Genomic DNA, 22,815 nt, shown 5'->3' on the forward strand with positions numbered 1-22,815 from the left:
TACAGCCCCACTGCTAACATTCTGGTCCAAGTTGCCACTGGCCTTGACCCAACCCCATCAACAGTCCCCTGTACGTGATGCCATGGTGTGCCCCAACGTCCCCGTCAGGACTGAGACTGCCAGGAGCAGCGCCTGTGGAGTCCCTCCCCAGAAACTGTCCTTGGCCAAAGACGAGCTGCCTCAGCCAAGGTTCTGACCCCTCCCCAGGGCAGCCAAGTCCAGGACTGGCCCCTGCAGAGGCACAGAGCCCAGCCCTCTTGTCTCCATTCAGAACATCTCAGAAGGGCCCCGTCGGCCCAGAGATGGCCCAAGGTCGTCACGGTTCAACGTCTCCTCGGCCGGGGCCTGCCTCCCTCACTCCCTCGCAGGCCCTGCTCCCGAGGGCGCCGTCCAACCAGCTTCCTGAAAACCAACTCCCAGCTAGAGTCTGTTCTCCAGGGAACGTGACCTAAGATGTCTCCTAACTGGTCCTCTGTGACCTTTCTCCACAGAAAGGTCACTGTCCAGAGTGAGCTGTTAAAACATAGATCTGATCACACTGCTTCTCTGCCAAACACCTCCCAGAAGCTTCCATCTCACTCAGAGTCAAGGACAGCATGTCCCGTGTCCTGACGAGAGCCTCCCCCACCCCCCTGACCCAGTCCCTCTCACTGTCTCCTTTCCCACTCTGCTCCAGCCACAGTGGCCTCCTTGGTGTCCCCTGGCCACACCTGGCTCCCACCTAAGGGCCTTTGCGTGTGCTGTTCCCTCTGCCTGGAACGAGTGTCCCCTGAGGTCCACACGGTTTAGCCCCCACTTCCTGCAGGGCTGCAGGCGGCTGTCACCATCGTAGTGAGGCCTCCCCAGCTGCCCCACTCCCAGGTCAGAACCCCCTTCCTGTGCAGCATGTACCCCCTCCTGCTTTGATTCTTCTCTTTAACGCCTGTCCTCACCTAACGCGTTGTGTGTTTTACTCATTTATCTGTTATTGCCTATTCCCTGCACGTGAGGGCAGAGCTCTTGTACTGTTCCCTGCGGGTGCCCAGAGCCTAGGACAGTCCCTGGCATGTGGCGCTCAGGGAATATCTGACGAAATTTTAGAATTTTAGAAATGCATATATTAATATTTTCTTTAGTTCATGTAACTGCAATTAAATTCTGATTTATGATTTACATCCATTTAATTTAAGTATTCTAAGGCCACCAAGAACTTACCTGGGCTACAAAGTCTATTATTCGCCCCTTGATGTGGACATCCTCGAGGGGAACCAGGTTCCCAGAGGGGTCCTGCAGGCCGGCCTTGGTGTCGCTGGGAGGTTTGGTGTCTGGTAACTGGTAATCTGTATTAAACAAGTTACCGTTAGCTTTGAAAAACACCCTGACTGTCTCTTTTGTTATTCTGGCCTTTATTCCTTATCCATCTCTTTATATATTACATTTTAGGGAAAATGAACAAATAGCATTTTATAATCTTCAATAGCCAATTCTGAAAAGGGAACCCACGTGAGAAAAATGGGGGTGCAATCTCAAAGACACTATTGCCTTTTTAATCTAGAGGCTCTGAGGCATTATGTTAAAAACCCACAATTATGCTATCACTTGAAAGACAAACATTTAAACATACACACAAGTACACAGAGATCTCAAGACTATCTCAGTTTCAGTGAGCTCAGCCGGAACACGAATGTAGCTACTTGCATTCCCCGGCTTGTAATGAGGACTCGGCTGGTTACTGTTATATACTGTGCCACAACAGCATTTTGGAGCAATATGAAACTACCTGGATTTTCAACCCAAGGAAGACTGAATCAAACTCCTACAGCACTTTGAAAAATGTTCATATCCTACACTAAGTGGCACGAAAATACAGACAGGGTTAAATATATAAATACATAATGTCTTGCCAGATATTTCTTTTAATGACTCCCAGAGCAAAAATTAGAGTCATCTCCTGGAACATACATGAACTCATACATTTCTGATAAAAAACAATTTGATCACAGTCAAAAATGTTAATGTGTTTTCCAGTCCTATTAATATTAATTCCTATCATAATAGTTTGGGCCCATGATTCTCTGAGCTATCACCCTGTCATATGCGTGTACTACTGCTAACACACAAGCCGCACATGACAGCTCACAGAGAACCTTCCCTTTCTCCTTCAGTCACGTGGGTGTGCTCGCAACCCACCTGAGCGAAGGTGAAGCTCAGATGGTCATGTGGTTCGTCCAAGATTGCGGAGCTGATGAGGTAGCCAGGTGACACCCAAACCTCCTGGGCTCCCTGACTCTACGGCTGGGCCAGATGTCCGTCTACTCACTGTCCAGGGGTGGGGACCTGCGGTCGTGGGGCCACATGGGCCTTCTGGATCCTTGAGTGTGGCCTTTTGACTGAATCCAAATTTTACAGAACAAATCCTTTTAATAAAGAGATTTTTTCTGTGGAGTTTGGATTTAGTTGAGGGGCTACATTTGGGGATCTGGAGGCCACAGGCGGCCTTGAGGCTGCAGATTCCCCACCCCTGGCTGGCTATTCCTGAGGAGAACAAGCTCAACTTCGGTGTGCTAACGAAGTAACGTGGAATTTTGAGATCCTTTAACCTTTTTCAAGCATCTTGGTGTTATGGAATACAAAATAAAAAAGGAAATGAGATATTTATGTATGAGGTATACTTACCAAACATAAATATGAATTCCATTGAAAATATAACATTTGAGTTCTATAAATATAATCACGTAAAATTGCATTCAAGACAATTGTCCTACCTTCAACTTTTGAAAAATCTGAAAACTCGGGTCTGTGTTCCTCTAATTCAGCATTATCTGGAGGATGAAAGTCCTTTATTTGATCTCCAGGCATGCAAAATTTAACAACATATTTCATTTTAACCTGATTGGTTTTATAGACAACAAATTCATCATCCTAGAGCAAACAGAAATTAATAGGTGGTTAAAAACAACAACAATAAGCCTTGTTGGCAGATGTTCTCATAAAAGCATGTTTGCTAATTTAGAAAATATTGAATTCAGGCAATAGAAGTACAATAATTATTTAAACTTCAGCATATTTAATGAAAACAGGAGCAAAAAACCAAGGCTGTTCTTTGGCATTCAGGACCCTTTCTGCCTGTTTCTTGATATAAAAATACCTCAAAGTCTGTGGCGACAGAGGCGGCTTCTGAAACTCCATGCACGCTGTCGTAGCCTGCTGGTGCCTCAGTTAAGGACGAGTCCTTCTTGTGTAAGTCCATACACTTCCCGAGGGCTACGTCACAAACTACCAGGAGCCTGGTGCCGTCTGTCTCCCCTGGGTGTGCATACTTGACACTTGTGCTGTATGGCAAAGGCAATAAGCACATATTTACAACTTACAGTTACCCGTTAATGACATTTTATTGCATAAATAGGAAATATTGTTGAACAGACTTTCTGGTAGACCATTCCAAGTTTTAATTGTGTGATTGAAATATCTCCAAGGTTCAATTTAGAAGTTTATTATGCACCTATTTCCTTAAAATTTTTATGTAACAAACATGTATATTGCCCTTATGTTGTGCCAGGCAGTGCTCAGAGCACTTTGTTCCCAGACACAGATAAATTCTACTGTTGCCCCAGATCTTTGTTAGCTCCTAAAATACACACATTGTGCTATCATAAATACCAGCATGGTTAAAGACAAGAAAAGAAACCCCACCTTCTTAATCAGGAAAAAGCAGATTTAATTCTCTGCACCAAAGCTCAGAAAGAGCTTGGTGTTTTCATTAAATACCAAGTGAGTGAGAACTGGTCAAAGGGACAGACGTGCATTGTACTCCCCCAAAGGCTCCTGAGACCACATGGAAAAGTAAGAATTCCAAACGACACCCAAATGAGAGACGTTGTTTTACCTTTCTTTGGGAATCAGCAACTTCAATAAAGCAACTTTTGCTAGTAATATTAGGAGCACAGGTGAGTACACATCTTTGGGGGCAACATTTTTGTGACACACTTTTATTGTCTTTTAAAGATCAAAACCAAAATGTAAAAGTGTTGCTGTAGGACCCTTCTTTGTTCCACCTCCTAAGACTTGCACTTAAAAAAAAAAAAAAGGCCGGGCGCGGTGGCTCACGCCTGTAATCCTAGCTCTGGGAGGCCGAGGCGGGTGGATCGCTCGAGGTCAGGAGTTCGAGACCAGCCTGAGCAAGAGTGAGACCCCGTCTCTACTAAAAATAGAAAGAAATTATCTGGCCAACTAAAAATATATATACAAAAAAAATTAGCCGGGCATGGTGGCTCATGCCTGTAGTCCCAGCTACTCAGGGGGCTGAGGCAGGAGGATCGCTTAAGCCCAGGAGTCTGAGGTTGCTGTGAGCTAGGCTGACGCCACGGCACTCACTCTAGCCCGGGCAACAAAGTGAGACTCTGTCTCAAAAAAAAAAAAAAAAAAAAATTTCCCCCATTTCTCCCACAGCCCTCTCCCTTCTGAGGGCTCTCTCCCTGCAGCTTACAAGCCTTCGTCCTTCCTCCTCCTCAAGCCCAACCCTGGACTTGGCCCCGGAGCTCCTCCCCTGTCTACCTCCTTCCTGTCTCACCACCTCTTGGTGGGGGTCTGGTGACTGTCTCTTCTTGCTCAGTCCTCTGCAATCTCGCTCGATCCATGTCTCTCCACTAAAGCCACTCTACTGGAAGTCACTGAGGACTTCAATGTTCCCAAAATCAACTGAGTACCAATCTATTTTTTAAAAAATATTGTAACATCTAAAAAATTTTTACTTTGAAGTATTTCATTCATAGGAAAGAGCATTTATATGATAGACGTTTAAAGAATAAGACAGAGGAGGGAGGCAAGATGGCGGACAAGAAACACCTTCAGCCAGAGCATCTCTGCAAGAAGGAGAAATTTTAGATGAAAGAGAAACAAACAAACAAACATAGATCAGATCAGGGTCGGAAGGAAGGTGCCTGAACCTGCAGGAGACTCCAGGGGAAGAGGTTGCGGAGCAGAACTCAAAGGAGAAAGGTATGGGCAGGGATTAAGCCCCGAGAGGCCCGGAGACCAGCGAGATGGGCAGGTGGAGCGGTTGACATTCCCTCCCTTGCATCTGGGACTGCTGGTGGCTCCCGAGCTGCGGGCGAGGCCTGCAGACACCAGCCCAGAGACGGCCACTGCCAGTGAGCGGAGAGCCTCTTGCGGACGGGGCACCTCCCGCCCCACAGACCTGAGCCAGTTGGCAGGTGCCACATTGCCCCACTACCCACTGGGCACTTCTGTCCTCCCTGGGGGGCCTCAGCTCCCCAGGATTCATCTTGCTCATCCCCACACAGACATTTCCCAGCTCTGGCCCAGACTGCAGGAGCCACAGGGCCCTGTGGGCCCCCAGAGATCTGCAGGACCCCAGAGCCCAGTCATTCTGGGAGGCCGGAGAGAGGGTGGAGACTACCCGGTGTGCAGCCCTTCCTCCACCTAGTTCTTCATTCTCCTCCTGCCTTCCCCTACCTGTGGCTGCTGAGAGAGACAATTCAGCCACCACCCAGAGGCATCCACAGGGAACGGGGCTCAGACCTTTCCTTTGGGGCCCTGCAGTGGACTGAGGGGTGCTCGGACTATGAGTTCCACCTGCCAGCCCTCCCTAGAGCCGCTTGTCCAGTGACTCCCGCAGAGCAGGACAGACCCCGAGGCAGAGGGACATTGATCCAGCTTGGGCACCCGTGGGTGACTTGGGATGAGCATTCTCCCTGGCATGGTCAGGGATTGATCTCTGGGGCCGGGGGACAGGCCTGCAGGCCAGGTCCCCTACACCCAGCTCTCGATGGCATTGCCCGGGGGCACAGAGGGGGTATTTGTGAACTACTCTACTGCGGTGTGTGCCCTCAGGGCAGATAAGAGGGGGTCCCAGCCCCGTGTGCTTGTGGGGCACCCTCCTCCCACGGGAGGGCTGAGGTCCCAGCTCAGGCCGGGATCCTGGGCAGGGAACCTCCCGGCTCACGTCACAGTTGTGGGGGAGCTCAGCGGGCTTGAGGTCCTGCCTCCAACAGAGGCCCGGGAGAGACCTCTGAACGGGGAGGGTGCAAAGGAGCGAGGCCGGCCCCAGACAGCCAGGCTGGGGGTCTCGGACAGCCCCACCCCACGCTCAGACTTTCTGGGTCAGTGGGGCCACGTCAGCCCCTCCCGGGCAGCTTCGGCCAGAGACGGGGAACAGACCTTTGACCCCTGCTAAATGCATTTGTGGAGGTGGAGGACAGCCCCACCCAACCCAGCCACCCACCTGCCCCCACCGAGGGGGAGACAGGGACACACCTGCAAGTCCCAGGGCCCCACCCACCACCTGAGGCACTAGAGAGCTTCTCCAGAGGAAGGAGAGCCGGTCCCAGGACCCCAAAACAACCCTGCAGCCTGCCCCTCCCAGCAAGCGCCACCTGCTGACAGGGAGGTCAATCTGCAGCCCCTTTTCCTGCATCTACTGACTCATCATCACACAGGGTGTTTCGATTCTCACCCACAGGCAGCACCTGCTGGCTCAGAGACCAAACTGGGCGTGTCATTATGTAAAGGAAAACCCAAAGGTAAGAAGCAACAGCTGCTCCAGATGGGAGGGAATCAGCGAAAGAACTCCGGAAGCATGAAGAATCACAGCGAAACGACACCCCCAAAAGGGAGCACGAGCTCTCTAGCAATGGATGCCAACCAAAATCAGAACACTGGAATGACAGATGAAGAATTTCACACATGGATTGTAAGAAAACTCAATGAAATGCAAGAGAAATGGATACTCAACACAAAGAAACCACAAAATAACCCAGGAAATGAAAGAAAAATTCACTAAAGAAATGGAAATATTAAAGAAAAATCAAATAGAACTTCTGGAAACAGAATTTATTCGAGGAATTACAAAACACAGCGGAAAGCCTCAAGAATAGGGTAGATCAAGCAGACTCTCAGAGATTAAGACAACGCCTTTCAATTAAACAAGTCAGTCTCAGAGATAGAGCAGAGAAATAAAAGAGCAAAGCCTACAAGAAATGTGGGATTATGTGAAGAGGCCTAACATAAGAATCATAGGCATCGCTGAGGGTGAAGAAGAAAATATACAAGTGTTGGATAAGCTATTTGAGGATATAATGGAGGAAAATTTCCCCGGCCTTGCTAGAGATCTAGATATCTAGGTACAAGAAGCTCAGAGGACTCCTGGGAGATTTACTGCAAACAGGAAGACACCACGACACAGCGTCATCAGACTGGCCAGAACAAACACGAAAGAGGCCCTCCTACGAGCTGTAAGGAGAAAGCGGCAGGTAACCTACAAAGGGAAACCCATCAGATTAACTGCTGGTAACTTCTCAACTGAGACCTTATAAGCCAGAAGGGACTGAGGCCCCATTCTCAGTCTTCTCAAACAGAATAATGCCCAGCCTAGACTTCTGTATCTTGCAAAACTAAGTTTCTTATACGAAGGAGAAATAAAGACCTTCTCAGACAAGCAAAGACCGAGGGAATTCATCAAGACAAGGCCTTACGGGGCGTGATGGCTCACACCTGTAATCCTAGCACTTTGGGAGGCCGAGGCAGGTGGATCGTTTGAGCTCAGGAGTTCGAGACCAGCCTGAGCAAGAGCGAGACCCTCACCCCGCCACACCCCATCCCTACTAAAAAAATAGAAAGAAATTAGCTGGGAAAAAAATTTAAAAAAAAGACAAGACAAGACCTTACCTCCAGGAAGTACTCAGTAATATGCCGAAATTAAAATAATAATAATAAAAATAAATAAATAAAAAGAGGAGAGACACGTCATAGGAGGCCAAAGAAGATTCTATAAAGTGAGGATGAGAATGCCTGCTTCACAGCAGCTGGCATTGTGAGGAACAAATTATAGTGTACATGAAAATGCTTTTAGAATAAATGCTCCCTTGTGTTCCCAGAAGAAAAAACAAAGAATAGTAAGACAAACACCCACACAGCTACTGCCCAGCTTAAGAACTAGAACACCCCAATATTTCCATGCTCCCCAATGACATTACCTTCTTTCCCACCTGGAGCTAATCTAAACACTGTCTTGATTTTTCTGTATATTATTTTCTTTCTTTTATAGTATTGATACACAATGTGTGTATGTATCCCTCAACAATGTAACGTACAGTTTTGCCTGTTTTTGAACTTTACTTATATATAGAATTATATAGTAATTTTTGATCTACTATGCTCCTAAGGCTCGTCCACTTGACACATGCGGCTGTTTGCTGCCCACTTGTGTCACCTGCAGTGCAGGACTCCATGCAGGACTCCATCAGCACTTACGGATCCGTTCTGTCCATGGACACCAGCATCACTTCCAGTGTCCCGTTGTTACAGTGTCCCGTTCTCAGTGACCCTGTGCATGCCTCTGGCACACGCATTCTAGAGCTTTCCTAGGGTAGTGACTCCTAAGCCTGGCTGCATACTGAAATCACCCAGGGAGCTTAAAAACTACTGATGATAGCCAAGCCTCGCCACAGGAGACCCTGACTTAGCTGTTGTGGGGTGTGTCAAGCTTGCCCGGGGCATCCCGTGTGCAGGCAGGACCGAGAGCCGCTGCTTCCTGGCCCACAGGCTCATCAGCAGGACTCCTGGGCCACAGCTGCACCAGATGAGCCAATGCTTTCAAGAGCATTTACCAATTCATACTCTGACCAGCAGCATTTGAGAGTTCAGATTGTTCTAGAGATTCACCCACACCTAGAGATGCGAAACTCATCTTTTATTTTTGTCAGTCTGCTAGGGTGAAATGGTATCCCATTATGGTTTAATTTGCATGGTTTTGATTACTAATCTTTTCAGACATCATCATCCATTTATGTTTCCTCTTCTATTAGGTTTCCATTCACGTCTTTTGCCCATTTGCCTATAGGGTTTTTCATCCTTTTCTTATCATTTGTAGGAACGCTTTAAACATCCTGGATAATTATCCTTTGTCCTGGACCTGAACCCAGCCTCCATCCCTTACCTGGCCCTGCAACCTTAGGCAAGTTACACAACCTCCCTGAGTCTGTTTCCTTTCAGAAAATGATGTCACGAGACCAACTTAGAGCCCTCACCTGGTGCCTAGCACAGGTGGGCACTCAATACATTGTGACCCTTATGAGCAGCTTTAGATATCACCAGGGATGCCGAAGATGAAATAGTATTCCAGGCGTATCGAGGTCACATACGATAGATGAATTGTTTTGATGAGAGATCCTGTGCTGTGGGAGTTAAGATTGCTGTCTCTGGAGAGAGCCCGCCCGGAAAGCTGAGTCCTGCCCGCATCCTATTTTAGCTGCATGACCTGAGGCAAAATACTCTCACTGTCCCTCAGTGCTCCCATCTGTAATCTGGGGACAATGACAGGACTTACCTGAGGGGGATGTTGTAAGGACTCAGAGAGAAAATATATGTAAAAACTCTAGGACAGTAAAATCACTAAGATGATTTCAAATATAATTTTCCCCAATATTTACCACAAAGGACATGGTTCCACAGCATACTGAGAAAACTGGTTGCTTTCAGTGAATTTTTTTGGGTGATAAAGTCCCCTACCAAGCAAAGGCAGAGGAAAACGCATAGCAAGCACCCAGTAACGATTCCTTGATTACGGACAGAACATACCTGAGTGAATCGCTGAAATAAATCCCACTCCCAAGATTTCCAATATCTGTTCTTTTCACGCCACGATCTTCAACTACTTTGGGTAAAAGCAACCCTCTAAAAAGAAAAGGAAATTTTAACGATCAACTAGAAGAAAAAAAGGAATCTTTTGTTATAGTCTTGTAATTCTAGCAGAGGCAGCTACTATTTTAAAAAAGCATAAAATGAAAAGAAAAACACAGAGAAGCTCTGGGTGCCATTAAGATGTCACAGGCTGAGGCCCAGTCCAGTGGCACAGGCCTGTAACCCCAGCACCTCTGGAGGCTGAGGTGGGAGGATCGCTGGAGCCCAAGAGTTCGAGGCTGCAGTGAGCTATGATTGTGCCACTGCACTCCAGCCTGGGTGGCAGGAGACCCCGTCTGTAAAAATACTACTACTACTACTACTAAGAAGAAGAAGAAGAAGTCACAAGCTGCAGCCAGTCTCTTATCACCGTTGGGACCAGCCCCATTTCCTGCACCCTCTAGTCTTAGGCCGAGGTCGGAGTGCACAGCAGGGTGAGGGGTCAGCCCAAAGCTGACCGCAGCTCTCCCTGGCTCAAGAACTGACGCAGAAACTCCTTGCAAACAAAGCGAAACCATGGTTATTTCTGGGAAGGTGGGTAAAGGAAGATTTCTGCCTTTTATTATACAAACATCTATTGTTCGTGGCTTTGGGTTTTCTTATTCAAAGATTATTTTTAAAAATATCCTCCTATTTTTCACTTAGTACTTTTATGTTTTCATTTTAAATATTTAAATATTTGCTGTATCTGGAGTTTACTTACGAGGAATGAGGTAAGAGTGTAACTTGATATTTTTTCCAGGTGGTTACCCACTTATTTCTACATACAGTATTGAAGAAACTATCTTCCACAGAGCTAAAGCTACTTGTATCAATCTTCGATGTTTTTGAGTTCATTTGTGTTTATTTAATATGTTTTAATGTCTGGCTGGTCAACCCTCCCTTACTACTCTTCTCTTTCAGAATTATTCTCATAATGTCAAAAATTTTAAAAATATGTGCTGTAGAATCAGCTTTTTATTTAAAAAAAATCTTAATAGTACTTTTATTATGATAGCACTAAATTTATAGATTAGTTCAAGGAAAATTGGCATCCTTCTGGTTAATCCTTCTGGTTTGTATTTTGGGTCCCTTAACAGCACTTTAAAGTTTTTTCCAGATGGATCTTATTACAGATTTCCTTTGAAGTTTCTTTTAAGTACGTAAAGTATCTAATTTAATCATATTTTCCCCTGTCCCTGTGACCTCAGTTTCAGCTCTAATATTAAGGGATTATTCAAAGCAAGCAGAAAATTAGAGTTATGTTTTGAATAAATAACTCACACTATCTGGGGACTCTGATGTCTAGACCTTTCTCTTTAAGCATTGGGCTGTCCCCAGATTAGACACACATGGAAGAGTCATGAAACGTAGAATCACTTTTCTTCATAGGATAGTCTTCAAGAAGCTATTCATACTCATGTACTATACATTAAAAAAATAATAAATACATAATTTAAGTGACATACTTAAAGCATGTAATTAGTATGTAATTTTCTCCAGAATGCAATAAGCTGGCTGATTTTAACTGAAAAAACTTCTATAATACAGAAAAAAGTAGGAAAAAAAAGTAGAACCCTTCACATTTGTGAGGCTGAAGGTTCTGAAGGGTAAAGACGGCCCTCTCGTACCGAGACAGGATTCCGACGGCGTTTCGCACCGCGGAGCCGTGCAGCAAGGGCCTGACGTTGCCAAGTCTGCTCAGAAACTCTGTGGTTTCGTTCACTCTCCCAACCCTAAATATCTCCAAGATATCCACTGGACTCGCACTGTAAGAACCAGAAGAAAAACCGTGAGATTATATAATTGGAAGCAAAACAAAAAATCAGCATCAGCAGAAGAAATCCTGACGCAATCCAAATGTCCATTATCAGAGAACGGATTCAGTGAATCGCAGCACAGCACATCTTGGAAATACTACGCAGCTATTAGAAAATCACATTCCTAAAAATAAATAAGGATATGAAGTAAAGCTTACAGTGAAATCTAAAATTTATAAGTCAATCACAAAAGTTTATACATAATATGATCTCAAGTTTTGTCAAATATATAATATACAGGATATACAGTTTCATTCATATATATGAATGAATGAATGAACCCATTTACTCTTTTGTCATATATATGAAATGGATATATAGTTTCATTTCATATATATGTGACAACAGAGTAAACGGGTTCATTCATTCATTCATGCCTTCGTTCAATGGACAGTCTGTGCCGAATATTCTGCCAGGCATTGGAAATAAGACAATATGGGCTCTGGCTTCATGGAACTTATATTCTAATGAGAGAGACAAAAATTAAGCTATCAAATACCTTATTTTAAGCACTACTAAGGAAATCAACCAGGTTCAGAGGGAGGGTGGTCAAGGAAGGGCTCCCTTGAGAGGTGACATTTATTGGAATGCGACCCCATACAATGCATGTTTCAAGATCTAACTGGTCGTCGTGGGAAAATGGGTTGGACGGGGCAGGAGTGGAGAACGTCGGGAAGGACGCTGTCCTGGCAGAGCAGACGGGACAATGGGATCTGGACTGAAGACGGCTGCGCAGTAAACGGCAGGAAGACAACAGACGAGGATGACAGAGCACAGTGACGGTGACGGGGAGGCGGGGAGGAGACCCTCCAGGGGCTCTGGTGGGCTCAGACGGGGCAGCCTGGGAGGAGACCGGGGTGCTGCTGAGAGGGTGCCGGGCGGGGCCCGCAGCCTGTCGTGCACGTCCTCCCAACCCCACGCTCAGTGGTGTCACGTCGGCACCTTGGCATTACCCGTGGTGGGAGCGTTCACGCCACAGAAATCAGCAAATATTACAAATATTACTTTCATTTCGGAGAGCTGGCTTCTCAGCACACCACGGGGTGAGGAGAAGATTCAACAGTTGAGTCTGGGTTCATTCTACACCAAAATGCTAACAGGGGTTATATTATCTCTGGGTGGGGAGATTTTGAGTGATTTTTAGTTGTCTTCATATTTTTACATATTTTCCAAGCTTTCATCAAACAACATGAATTTTATAACTAGAAAAAAATTAATATATATTATTAGTGAAATGAAATGGAGAAAATCTGGTTTTCCACAGTGGCAGAATCTGTCCCTCGGGAGCGGCCCGCTTTTGTGGCGGGAAGATTCAAGCCCTGGGAGGCGAGGGGGTGGGGTGTCCCTGAGCCCCCTGGGGCGGCACCAGCTGGCTGGGCTGTAGCTGCCCCTCCCCAGGGCCTGACACAGCCCTTGCTTCCCATCAGCCCTGGAGAAGGCCACTTATTCCCCTCCCAGTTCTACCTTCATTGTCACCGGGAAGTCAGCTAGGGGAGGGTCAAAGGTCAAATCAGATCAAAATAATCTGATGACATATAAAAACTAAATCTGGAGAAGGTGGGTAGGAATGGATTTTTTAAAAATTGAAGTGAAATTCACGTAACATAAAGGTTACCATTAAGTGTATGATTCAGTGGCATTTGGTACAGTTGACCCTTGACCAACTCAGGACTGAACTGGGTGGGTGGACTTATATGCAAATTTTCCTTCCCCTCTGCCACCCCCGAGACAGCAAGACCAACCTCTGCTCTTCCTCCTCCTCCTCCTCAGCCTACTCAGCGTGAAGACCTTTATGATGATCCACTTCCACTTAGTGAATAGCAAATACATTTTCTCTTCCTTATGATTTTCTTGGTAAGTTTCTTTTTTCTAGCTTACTTTGTTGTAAGAATATAGTATGTAACACATATAACATAAACTGTGTGTTAACCAGCTGTTTATGTTAAAGCCCATACACAACCCCAATTTGTAGCATTTTCTGACTTTCGTGGTGCAAATCCTCCCACTGTAGCTGATTTCAAGCTACCAATGGTTTAACAGCCAGTACACAGAATCTCAAGAACTTCAACGAGTTTCTGAACGTGAAGTTGGGCATGAACTCGGCCAAGGTGACCTTCAGAGGTACATGTTTAGATCTTAGTTTAAGTGGATTTTCTCCTGTAATACCCTTCAAAACACAAATTCAAACACATTTTGATTTAAAATTCCTAAATTTAATCCTCAACAAGATTAGGTAACCTTGAAGTCAGAGTGGAATAGTAGGGAGTGTTTTCCAGCACAGAATCCTGCCTCAGGCTCTGTTACAAACACAGAAGAAAGTAATTTGTGATCACCCCATCACCACTGTATCTTGTTGCTGCGGATTAAATTATCCAGGTAATTACTGATCAGCTCTTTAACAGAATCTCAAAGAGTATTACAGCATAACAGATCCTGAGACATTTCCTTTATGCTTACCTGCGATTATTCTGCAATACCACTTTTTTAACCCTGAAAAATTCTTCAGTGTTCTGTTCAACATGCTCAATTTTGCATCTCAAAGCCCGGTATTTGGCAAGAGATGGTGGGTTAGGTTTAGACAAGCTAGTTTCACAGACATTAACCAGGTCTCTGATTAGCTGTGGGTGGAAATAACACACAGCCGTTAGAATCATCACATATCAAAATTAATATTACATTAACATTTTCTCAGAAAGATTGAATCAGTTTTTTTCCCCAAAGCTTTTGATCAATATTTGATGTTAGTCGTGTATTAAAGTTAATATAGTTGCCTCACTGATAGCACAATATACGATCATGGTACTTGTGTACATCACATTAGCATAGCACGTTATTATTAAAAAGTGTTTCCAGATACATTATTCATTTAAGCCTAAGATACTGAGGGAGGTCTTATGATCCTCACTGTATGGGTGAGGAAAGCGAGGCTCTGAGAAGTTAGATTACTCAAGATCCCACAGCAAGCAGGAGATAACGACTGAATGAGATCTCAGGATCATGAGAGTTCAAGTCTAACTCTGCTTAAAAAATTCTTTAAGTGTGCTCAGTGTGCAGACGTTGTATCAGTTTAGGAAGATACAAAGATGCACGAGACCCGGGTCCCCTCCCTGAGAGAGAACCCGAGCATCCCTTCTCCCTTCTCAGGCCCTGGAGCCTGGGGGCAGGGCTGCAGCCCCCGAGGCGTGGACTCTGCTTGGCCTGTGGATCTGTGGACTTGTGGCTTTGATATCTTTGAGAGGAGGGAGCCAGTGAAGGGGGGCACTGGCCATTCCGCTCCGTGCGTCTTTATGACCTCAGCGTGGGTAGGGCCTAACTGTGCCTCAAACCCAGCAGCCATAAAATAAAATACTAATGCATTTTTCTACACAAAAGCAAAAAACTTCTGTAGGGTAGAAACAAAACAAGTCAGCCACTGCTACCACCAACAAAAAAAAAATTCACCATAAGCGAAGTAAAAAGACAAAGGGGGAAAATATTTGCACAACTCACATCGCAGACTAAGCCCCCTAATATGTGAAGAGCTTTTAAAAATCATGAAGAAAAACAGCAAGACTCATAAGAACAAGAAGCAAAGGACACGAATAGACAGTTCACAGAAGAAACAAATGGCCCTTAGGCACCGGGAAGGTGCTCAGCCTCACACGGAGGGGCCGTTTGTCACCCCTCAGATTGGTAAAAGGCTAAGAGTTTGGTGAACTTGCTCTTGGTGAGACTTTGGGAAATGGAAACTCTCCTTCTTTGACGGTGGGAGGACAAAACTGTACAACGCTCGTTAGGGAATCAGACGACAGTATCTATCCGTTAAGCCAGCACTTCTACTTCTGGGACCCTATCCCAGGGATACGCCTGTCCAAGTATGAAGTGACAAATACACGAGGTTATTCACTGTGGCACTGTTTGTTGTAGCAAAATCCAGCAATAATCCAAATGCCTGGCAGTAGACATATATGGCACGTCCCCACAGTGGGATACAAGAACGAGGATGACCTCCATGTGTAGGATATATTGAGAAAAGCGTGATGCAGGACAGCAAAGATAGTCGAGTTATGTAAAAATGAGAATAATAATAATATATTTTAATAAATATATAAACAAACTCTGCAAAGATGAGATGAAAGTAATAATGGTTCCCTGTTAGAGGGGGGGATGGGAGTGGGGCAGGCAGGACAGGGTAGAACAGAGATTTCTCTGAGTACATTTTTTAAATGTAATTTTGGCTTTTGAATCATGTAGATGTTATTATCTATTCAAAATATGAATTTAAAAAGTATTTGGACGGGCACCATGTTCCCTCTTAGCAAAACTGATGATGAGATTCTTTATGTTTAGTGTTAGGTAAATCATATAATTTTTAAAATTTGGAAAGGTCCTACATCTTCTCATTTACTGGTTCTTTCCTTATTTTGGATTACTGACTCCTTTGGGAATCTGTCGAAAGCTGTCATTTCCCCCAAACATGCAAGATTTCACATCCATAAACTCCTCTGAAGCCTAGGTTATGGATCTCTGATCTTGTCCCCACCCCTCAGGCACAGATGAGGCAATTCAGACCCAGAGGGTGACTGTGGCTTTGTCCACGCAGGGGTGGCCACTTCCTTCCTCTTTGCTGACTGAGCCCTGCTCCCTCCCCGCAACCAGGGGAGCTGGCCCGCTTCTGAGAAACTCCACTTTCCTCATCAGACACTGGTGTAGGATGTGCACATGACTCAATTCTGACCAAAGAAATACGAGTCTGCCAGCGTCTTCCTCTATGAGACACAAAAAGAAATATTCCTGATGGGATGCCATGAGCTACCGCAGTCACACACCGACTGTGAGGGAGCCGGGCTGAGGGCGACTTTATAGGAACCACAGAGAGACAGGAAGAGGCTGGCACCCTGACCGTAACTCTGAGTAACTGAGTCACAGGGTGACCTGGGACAGCAACCAGCCCACAGCTGGTCTTTGTATATGCAGGGTCACAAATTGTTTGAGTCAGGTGCAGTTTTCCATTTCTTCTCCAGAGAGAATCTCAGGGTCTGGACAGTCATTTTAGGATGTGGCAATTCTAAACACAGTTCTGCATTTGCAGCACCATGCCAACAGTCACACTTGGGAATATGGTTTAAGTAACTTGTGTGTGCACCCAGAGCATTCTGAAATGGTACAACAATTTATTTTTGAGCACAAATCTGGAGACAACTCTTGTAATTCAGTTTTACCTTATTCATCAGATTTTTAAAGATCCCCCCCAACATATTTTAAATTGAATTCTATATTTCAGAGGTTTACCTGGCAAAGGTCCTCTTTCTTAGCTAACAGTCCCAAGTTAACTTCTTCAGGTGCTGGAGTCTTGTGAGGTATCAGCCTGTAGAACTCAGCCATCGTCTTCTGCAACTGCTCTGCCGTCTCTCCAGTTTTCAGTGCTGTCCTAACTAACTGGAGAATTCCCTCTGCCCTGCTCACCTTTAAACACAAGATCATATATACTTAGTAAAGTGAAATCTTGACAATCACAGAAGGAGTAAAGAAGAATGTACAAAAAAATATTTAAAATAATTGTTGGACGTGTCACAACTATCTGTTTTCTACTGGACAGCACCACAAGACAAACACTGATCTTTATTGGAGACATATCTCAGCTGTCGAGGATTCTTCCAAAACTGGGCTCAGCTTAACTAGAGGAAAGAGCCAGAATCTTATATTTCTACACACATATTGCCAGGCGTACATACATACGTGTACAGAGAGGAGCACTAATGCAACTGCGGGAGACGTGCTTTCCACGTGAGAAATACAGACAAATGTCAAAATCAAACCAGGAGCAAAAACCTCCTGAATGTGTTTCTAATTACACAAGCACTTCACGGACTTTATCCCAAGAAAGCTTTTTCTCCCTGAGAGAGATTAGTTTAATTCCATAGAGGAAATTTGTCCATATTACTTTACTACGATAATGCAATTGCACAAGTCGCACCATTGGGGATATCGTCTTTCATTTGCTTTCACTTGCAATTATACGTAATCAAGAAGAGAAGAGCATTTCCTGGTGGGCTGGAAGCATGCCTGCCTTTCCTAGGACAGTCAGAAGGTACAAGACTGTGAAGTCACTGTGAAGTGGGTTAGGGTCTGGGCCTCTAACTGGGGACCAAAACCATCCGTGTCCCTCAGGCCTCCTGCAAACCTCTTGGCCCAGAGGGTCGGGCCTGCTAAGTAGCCGGCACCAGAAGCCTACCTTTGATCAGCTCTTGGGGCTGACATTTTATAAACAGGGGTGTCTAGTTTTCTCGGAAATACATGGTCTCCTTAGTGCTCTCAGTGCCCCTTTCTTCAGGGTAAAAGGAAAGAACAGTGAGGACTGAATTCCAGAGCAATCGGATCAGCACGCAAATGTAAGGGTTATTATTTAAGCGAATACTCCAGGAAGCAGGTTCGTCGTGTTCCGTTTCCACAACACACTTGACTTACATCGTTGAGGCTGATGCTGTTCACGGGCTTGAGAAGCGTGTGCTCCAGGTGGCCCAGGGCCTCCGCCCAAATCATCTCCACCAAGTCGCCCACCTCTCGGCTCAGAGTGCTTGAATTTATGACCTCCTCCAAGAGCAACTACAAAATAACAAAGAAATGCCACTAAAAAGTCATGAGAGGGGTGAGAAGAAACAACTAACTATAGCCTAGGAGAGTCACCCTCAGCCAGGTAACTGAACCCTCTCCGCTGGGCTCTCCTCCATCTTGGAATGAAATCTGTCAAAAGCCATAGGGTCTGTCGCCATTAAAACAGTCCATGGCTTGCCCTGGAACTCATGCCCCGCTCAGCTTCGGTGCCTTTCTGTGGGTTTACCGTTCCTTTTCTTTTTTTCTTTTTCTTTTCTTGGAAATATTTAGTGAATTTACTCAAATGAAAGATGTTTAAGAGAAACATAAATGAAAAATATTAGAAATCTATATACAATAAAAAGTGCATATGAATTAGCCAAGTCCATGGACATATCCAGTTAAACATTCACACATACTCACTTTTTCTTTAGATAGGGATGAGACATACATATGTGACATGATTCTGGAAAAAAAATCATGAGATACTAAAAATATTCTCAAGTTTTAAAAATGGCGTGGAATATGTTTCAACAACTTTCTACATGACTGTAAACCCCTAATTTAATTCCATGATTTTATCCTGCCAGAAGAATGTTTGGTTTTAATTTTTTAAACAGATATTGGTGTCATAACACATTGGCTTATTAATAATTAAGTCATTTTGCACATGCAGTATCTCAGTGTGGGCAAAAATGTTCAATATTGATTTTTGCCACGATGTTTTTAACTTTCAGTCTTTTCAACATAAGAAAATAGCTGCACACGTTTACGTGGTTTTTTATAAAACAGTCTTTAAAAAATGGAATGATGGCTGGTCTTTGTGGCTCCTAGTAATAAGTCCTGTCTTATGTTTTCACACAGTGTACACTATGTTCTTATGCAGGATTGCACTGGGACCGGGTGGTTCTTAAACAGTGTCCCCAAATAACCATATAAATCCCCAGTCTTCCTAGTGCACTCTCACCTCAGTGAAGCTGCTCCTTTTGGATATTTTCCCACTTCAATGTGAAACAGATTGTTAGGGTTTTACTAGTGGTTTTATTACGTGGCTTTTTAAAAGGAAAAATGGTTGTGATTTCTTCCACAGCTCACAGTTCTCGAAGGAGACCTTTCTCTGTAAACAGTCCGGGGATGTTTTGAATAACCAGGTGGTCTACAGTAGAGGAAACTCTCCACGAAACTGTAATAAACACACATCTCCGTCCTTAGCTATGTTACCAGCGTATCCTGGAACCAAGGTAAGATGTGTTTCTGCTCCCGTAATCCACTTAATTGTTGTTTTAAAATCAGAATATTTCCATCATTTATAATTTCTGTTTTGGATGATAGCTCTGACCATCGCCTTTTTATGACTGCTTGAAGCCAGTTTAAACCAACTATTACATGTGCTTCAAATTTGCTTGCAAGCAGTGGCTTTACTAGACAAGTCTACACAGCAGCCGCGGCAGGTACATTGTTTTTCTCCCTGGAAACTACTGGTGAGCACAGGAAGGCAGTCTACGCCAGCTCCAACCTGCAAGTTCACTTAGACTTCTCTTTCTCCAGAAAGTTAAAGCTATGTTCAATCTCAAATTCCTACTGAACAAAACTTGAGCCACTGTTTCATGGTCCTGAGAAACCTCAGAAAGAAACTCACTATATTTTGATCATGGCTGTCTGTGAAGAACCAGAATCACGGGCGCTAATCAAGTATGTTCGACCCCCATGGCCTGATTTTTCAGGCAAGTAAGTGGCCTGCACAAGCCAGTTCATTTTCTTTATTTGCCATGTCAACGCCCACACTTCGAGGGGACTGTTTTCTTCTGTAACAAGGATTTAGAAAGGGACGATGAGCTTCCCTTCTGTGACAGATCACCTTAGGCAGCTTGTCTGGGCTTCCAGCAGCTTGTCCACTCTCTATTCTTATAAGCAGCCAATTGTTTTGGAGATTTCTTAACCTCCTTCACGTTCTTATTAGTGAAAACAGAGATCCTTTTTCTAGGAAGATCAATGGAATGATCCTTAATATTATCACAAAAGTGCCATTTTTTATCATTGTGGGTTTCAGATGCCATAACCTCTTAAATACCGGTGCCTCGTGGTACCACAGTGCCTCAGCCCCACCTTGGCACTGACGCAGCACTGGCAGCCCAGAGTGCCCCTCAGCTCCGGGCCGGGCCCACTCAGGGCCACGTGCCTCACCTGTCCCTTTCTTAACTCCTCTCCTGCCAGTTTTTTATTTGTAAAAGCAAAAACATTTCTGTTGGAAATAATCAATAACACAAAGTAACATGTATAAATCAATCTTACTGCTTGCAATTTTTCAGATGCTAATTGGGTTGCCTCGGGTGTAAAATGTTCTCTCAGTAGAAATCCTTGTTCCTTCAGCTCTTCAATGTAATTTTCATAGTATTCGCTTGCATCCGCAGAGGTTTTCTTTGCAGTGAACTGTCTTCTATGCTGTGAATTACAGTATAAGCAAAAGTGCAGTAATTATTTACATATCTATCTTTATTGAATACCCACGATGTACCAGGCATAGTAAAGCATTAATTAGGTCCCTGCCATGAAGGAGTTTAAAACTTGTTTTTTCAAAGAATCACTTAAATTTTCAATGCTTCACAAAATCGCCTAAAACCTGGAGGTACGAGGGGAAAAAGCTCAAGAAGGCACAACAGATAGAAAAGACCTATTTGATTCATCCAGAGTCACTCAAAGGTTCGTTCAGAGCCTACAGACTCTTATTTTACAAACCATTTACATAGCTTTGGAATCTGGCTTTCCAGCTTTTTGGAAATGAGAAACATAAATCAGAGGAAGAGAAGAAAAGAAAAATACCTCAGAAAGGAGCTACTGTTGGAGACAGGCACTCAATCAAAGCCAAGTAACAGCTTCCAGCCAGGAGAAAGGCAGGAAAGCCATTAGGTTAGGGTTCAAGGCACAGTAAGGCGTCCTTTGGAGAGGGACAGATTCGTCTGTCATTCCAAACTGTCCATGGATGTGGCATTTTCTGCTCTTCATGGCAATCCCTGCTCCTGCAGTGAGCAGTTATCCTAACATGAACCCCAGAGAACATGGGAGAACCTGCTCCAGCCCTGGTGTCCTTGTAGGCGTTGGCCAAGCCCCTGGCTCGGGGGCGTGTGGCCCCCGGGGAGCCCACACTACTCAGGACACGGATGGGCCCTCCCAGGTGGTGGCCGCAGGACACCTCTGAAACTTGGAATAAAGAAGTGCGTGTTGAGCCACCCCATTTAAGAAGGTAGAGTTTAACATAATTTTGGAAGATGTCCCTCAGAAAGATTCTGTTAAGGAGAAAGGCAAGCTGGAAAATCCTCTTCTGCAGAACATCCTTTCACTGCTGGTTAGATGTGGGTAATTTCTGTCACGGTGGACGGACTTCCCTTCTCCACAAACCAGGCTCCCCCAGGAAAAGTTCTCAGACTCAGGCTTGCTAAGGGAGGAAGGCACCACGAAGGGACGGGTAGCCAGGCAGCATGACAGTTTTCTTTTTGAATGAAGGAAAAGATTATAACACATCCTATCATGATTTTCAACTTGATTTTTGCTTACTCTCTACCCTAACAACTAAATCCTCCACAAAATATAGTATATATTTCTGGGTACCAGGTTAACAAAACCCTTTCTCGTTCTTTCACACTTTTGACCCTGCATTGACTTTCTAGTTTTGTTCCCATGGAAACCAGATACAGGTGGAATGTCAGCTGTAATATCAGCCTAATTGCTTAGGTAATAGTGACTCCGCACTGATAAACTTCACCAGGAATGGGAGTTCATGGTGGGAGCCTTGGGTTTCTCTGAGAGGATGACACATAACTGGGTACATCCCATAAAGGCGTCTGGAACCTAGGCCAACGTTACAAGAGATATGGGCTCCTGTGGGGATAGGAGTTCGAAGCCCCGTGGAACTCATACCCACCTATTGTGAGTCTCCTTCCCCTGTACCTGAGCTGACATCCGGTGTGGGGGCAAAGTGCGATGCTTCCCGAGCCCGCGTGGACCTCGGAGGGGGCCGCTCCCACTCAAAAGCAACTGCGTTTCCCGACCCACGGTAGATCTGTAAGTCTGAGAGTCTAGTCGAGAAGGTACTCTCGTAGGCATCACGCCATTTTGTTTGAACTTCAGGCATCAATTCTGAATCTATTTCTGTGTGTTGATCGTTTTGCATTGGACATGTGCTCTTGAATTGACACTGACCTAGGGCAAAGGTCATGGCGTCTGCAAAGCCTCCTTGCCATTCCCAGGGCTCTGTGACCCTGAGCCGTAGATACTGCATATACATTTGAGGATTGGAACTGTCACAGTGATTTGTAACGATGCACGTGTTGCTTCCTTACAGATGGTGATTCCTGAGGGTCGGGGTGTGAGGCATTTTTATCTTTGGGTCCTGGCCCAGGTAGGTCGCTTGGTACACAGCAGGCACTGAATGAAGTATGGCAGTGGATCGCTTTTAGCGTTGGAAACATTAGGAAAAGAGCCTATAAGTGACGTGGAACAAGAGAGAACAGGAATCCTATACGCCCACACCCAGTGAATATTCTGGGCTGGCAGGACCCTGTGCCGCTCTATCCGGGGGCGAGGTCCTCACCTCCCATATTCCAAGAGAGAACACATTTCCACTCTACCAAGTGTTACCGGCTGAACTGTGCCCCCACAAAATGTATGTTCAAGTCCTAACCCCTAATACCTCAATATGGGATCATATTTGGTAATTAATTAAGTTAAATAAGGTCACAAAGGTGGGCCCTGATCCAATCTGACTGAT

The 22,815-nt window shown here is 45.0% G+C and overlaps 1 protein-coding gene and 1 pseudogene across 1 annotated transcript in view; both read right to left on the bottom strand.

Moving 5' to 3' along the window:
- Positions 1-22,815, bottom strand: part of PARP4 (poly(ADP-ribose) polymerase family member 4) — a 72,148-nt gene that overhangs the window by 36,277 nt on the left and 13,056 nt on the right. Inside the window, exons 7-15 of the mRNA XM_045567011.1 lie at positions 20,343-20,492; positions 17,925-18,062; positions 16,749-16,922; positions 13,935-14,095; positions 11,289-11,426; positions 9,577-9,672; positions 3,128-3,311; positions 2,745-2,901; positions 1,195-1,319 (exon numbers count right to left, since the gene is read on the bottom strand). Coding sequence (XP_045422967.1) covers positions 1,195-1,319; positions 2,745-2,901; positions 3,128-3,311; positions 9,577-9,672; positions 11,289-11,426; positions 13,935-14,095; positions 16,749-16,922; positions 17,925-18,062; positions 20,343-20,492 — 1,323 coding nt within the window. The remainder of the gene's footprint in view (positions 1-1,194; positions 1,320-2,744; positions 2,902-3,127; positions 3,312-9,576; positions 9,673-11,288; positions 11,427-13,934; positions 14,096-16,748; positions 16,923-17,924; positions 18,063-20,342; positions 20,493-22,815) is intronic.
- On the bottom strand, positions 18,925-20,330 carry LOC123649504 (annotated as a pseudogene).

This window comes from Lemur catta, chromosome 13 (assembly GCF_020740605.2).
Source record: "Lemur catta isolate mLemCat1 chromosome 13, mLemCat1.pri, whole genome shotgun sequence".
Classification (NCBI taxonomy): Eukaryota; Metazoa; Chordata; class Mammalia; order Primates; family Lemuridae; genus Lemur; species Lemur catta.